Source organism: Habropoda laboriosa, unplaced genomic scaffold (genome assembly GCF_001263275.1).
Source record: "Habropoda laboriosa isolate 0110345459 unplaced genomic scaffold, ASM126327v1 scaffold472, whole genome shotgun sequence".
In the NCBI taxonomy this organism is placed as follows: Eukaryota; Metazoa; Arthropoda; class Insecta; order Hymenoptera; family Apidae; genus Habropoda; species Habropoda laboriosa.
In genome coordinates this window covers 44,091-45,193 of record NW_017100581.1, presented here as the reverse complement: position 1 = coordinate 45,193, position 1,103 = coordinate 44,091, and the positions used below count along the sequence as shown (strand labels likewise).

Sequence of the window (1,103 nt, the reverse complement as noted above, 5' to 3'; positions counted from 1 at the left end):
GTAAAAAAAGAAAAATACATATCAGACAAAATTTCACAATAGGAAATTAAACGTAGATTTATTGTACAATTTCATTCGTTAACTATTATATGTTCATGATACTTTTATAGGAACAGTTTGCAGCTTTCCTAGCTGGTCGTCCAAGAGTTTCCAAAGTAACATATGTCCAGAGTCATCAGCTAAACCACAATAACCACATGTCGATATCTTCCAATCCACCAATAAATGGTATCGAGTAACAAAATTGTGTTTTAAAATTATTTTGCATAAGTTTCTTCTACAAATGGTTTTGTATAAAAGTTGATAGCTATAAAAAGCATTCCAAGATGAAATTGCACATATTAATAATGTTGAAGCCACCGAAATAAAATAGTTTGAAATCTTGGCATACTTATACTTAGACAATAAGCAATTAGTGTTTTCATTCTATTGGAGGCACAGTATATCCATGTTATTCCTAGTTTTTAACTCGTATATGTATCGTTTAATTAACTGTCTTTACTGTTAGTATGCAACTGTAATATTTAGGAGTAAGAAAGTATAGAAATAAATATAAATTGTATGATCATTATAATATCCTTAATAGGGTTTATTTGCTCTTCCTTTTGCCAGTGACAGAATTCGGCGATAAATTATACATATACGTATGTATGTACGTGTTTTAAAGGAATTTATTATTGGTATGTTCTCCTAATTACATTTAACATATTGACTACACTATAACTTATTTGAGTAATATAATTTTGTATCCAAATTATTTCTACTTACACCGAAGTAAATTTATTCCTCTGATCATTGTAGTGTCCATTTATTCGACATTTTTAATATTTATAATTAATATAACATACTTTTATTACTTTACTCTTTTATTTCCTTAAGGGGTTTGAAGCCCGAGAAAAAGCATATCTTTTGTGAATTATTTTTTAAACACCCATATTTCATTGAAATGTTGTTCATTTGGAGTTTAAATATGCATATAGTGAACAATATTTGAGAATTTTTTTTATTACTGAATATACATATTTAATCACATAATAGAGATTGCTGCAAAATGCTGTGCACCGAACAGGCCCTTGTAGTTTTCCACTTTGTTCACGTTCAGT

At 28.3% G+C, this 1,103-nt stretch overlaps 1 protein-coding gene across 1 annotated transcript in view; it reads left to right on the top strand.

Moving 5' to 3' along the window:
- LOC108576662 overlaps positions 1–1,103 on the top strand; it is a 27,454-nt gene that overhangs the window by 9,068 nt on the left and 17,283 nt on the right. Inside the window, exon 8 of the mRNA XM_017939703.1 lies at positions 111–228. Coding sequence (XP_017795192.1) covers positions 111–228 — 118 coding nt within the window. The remainder of the gene's footprint in view (positions 1–110; positions 229–1,103) is intronic.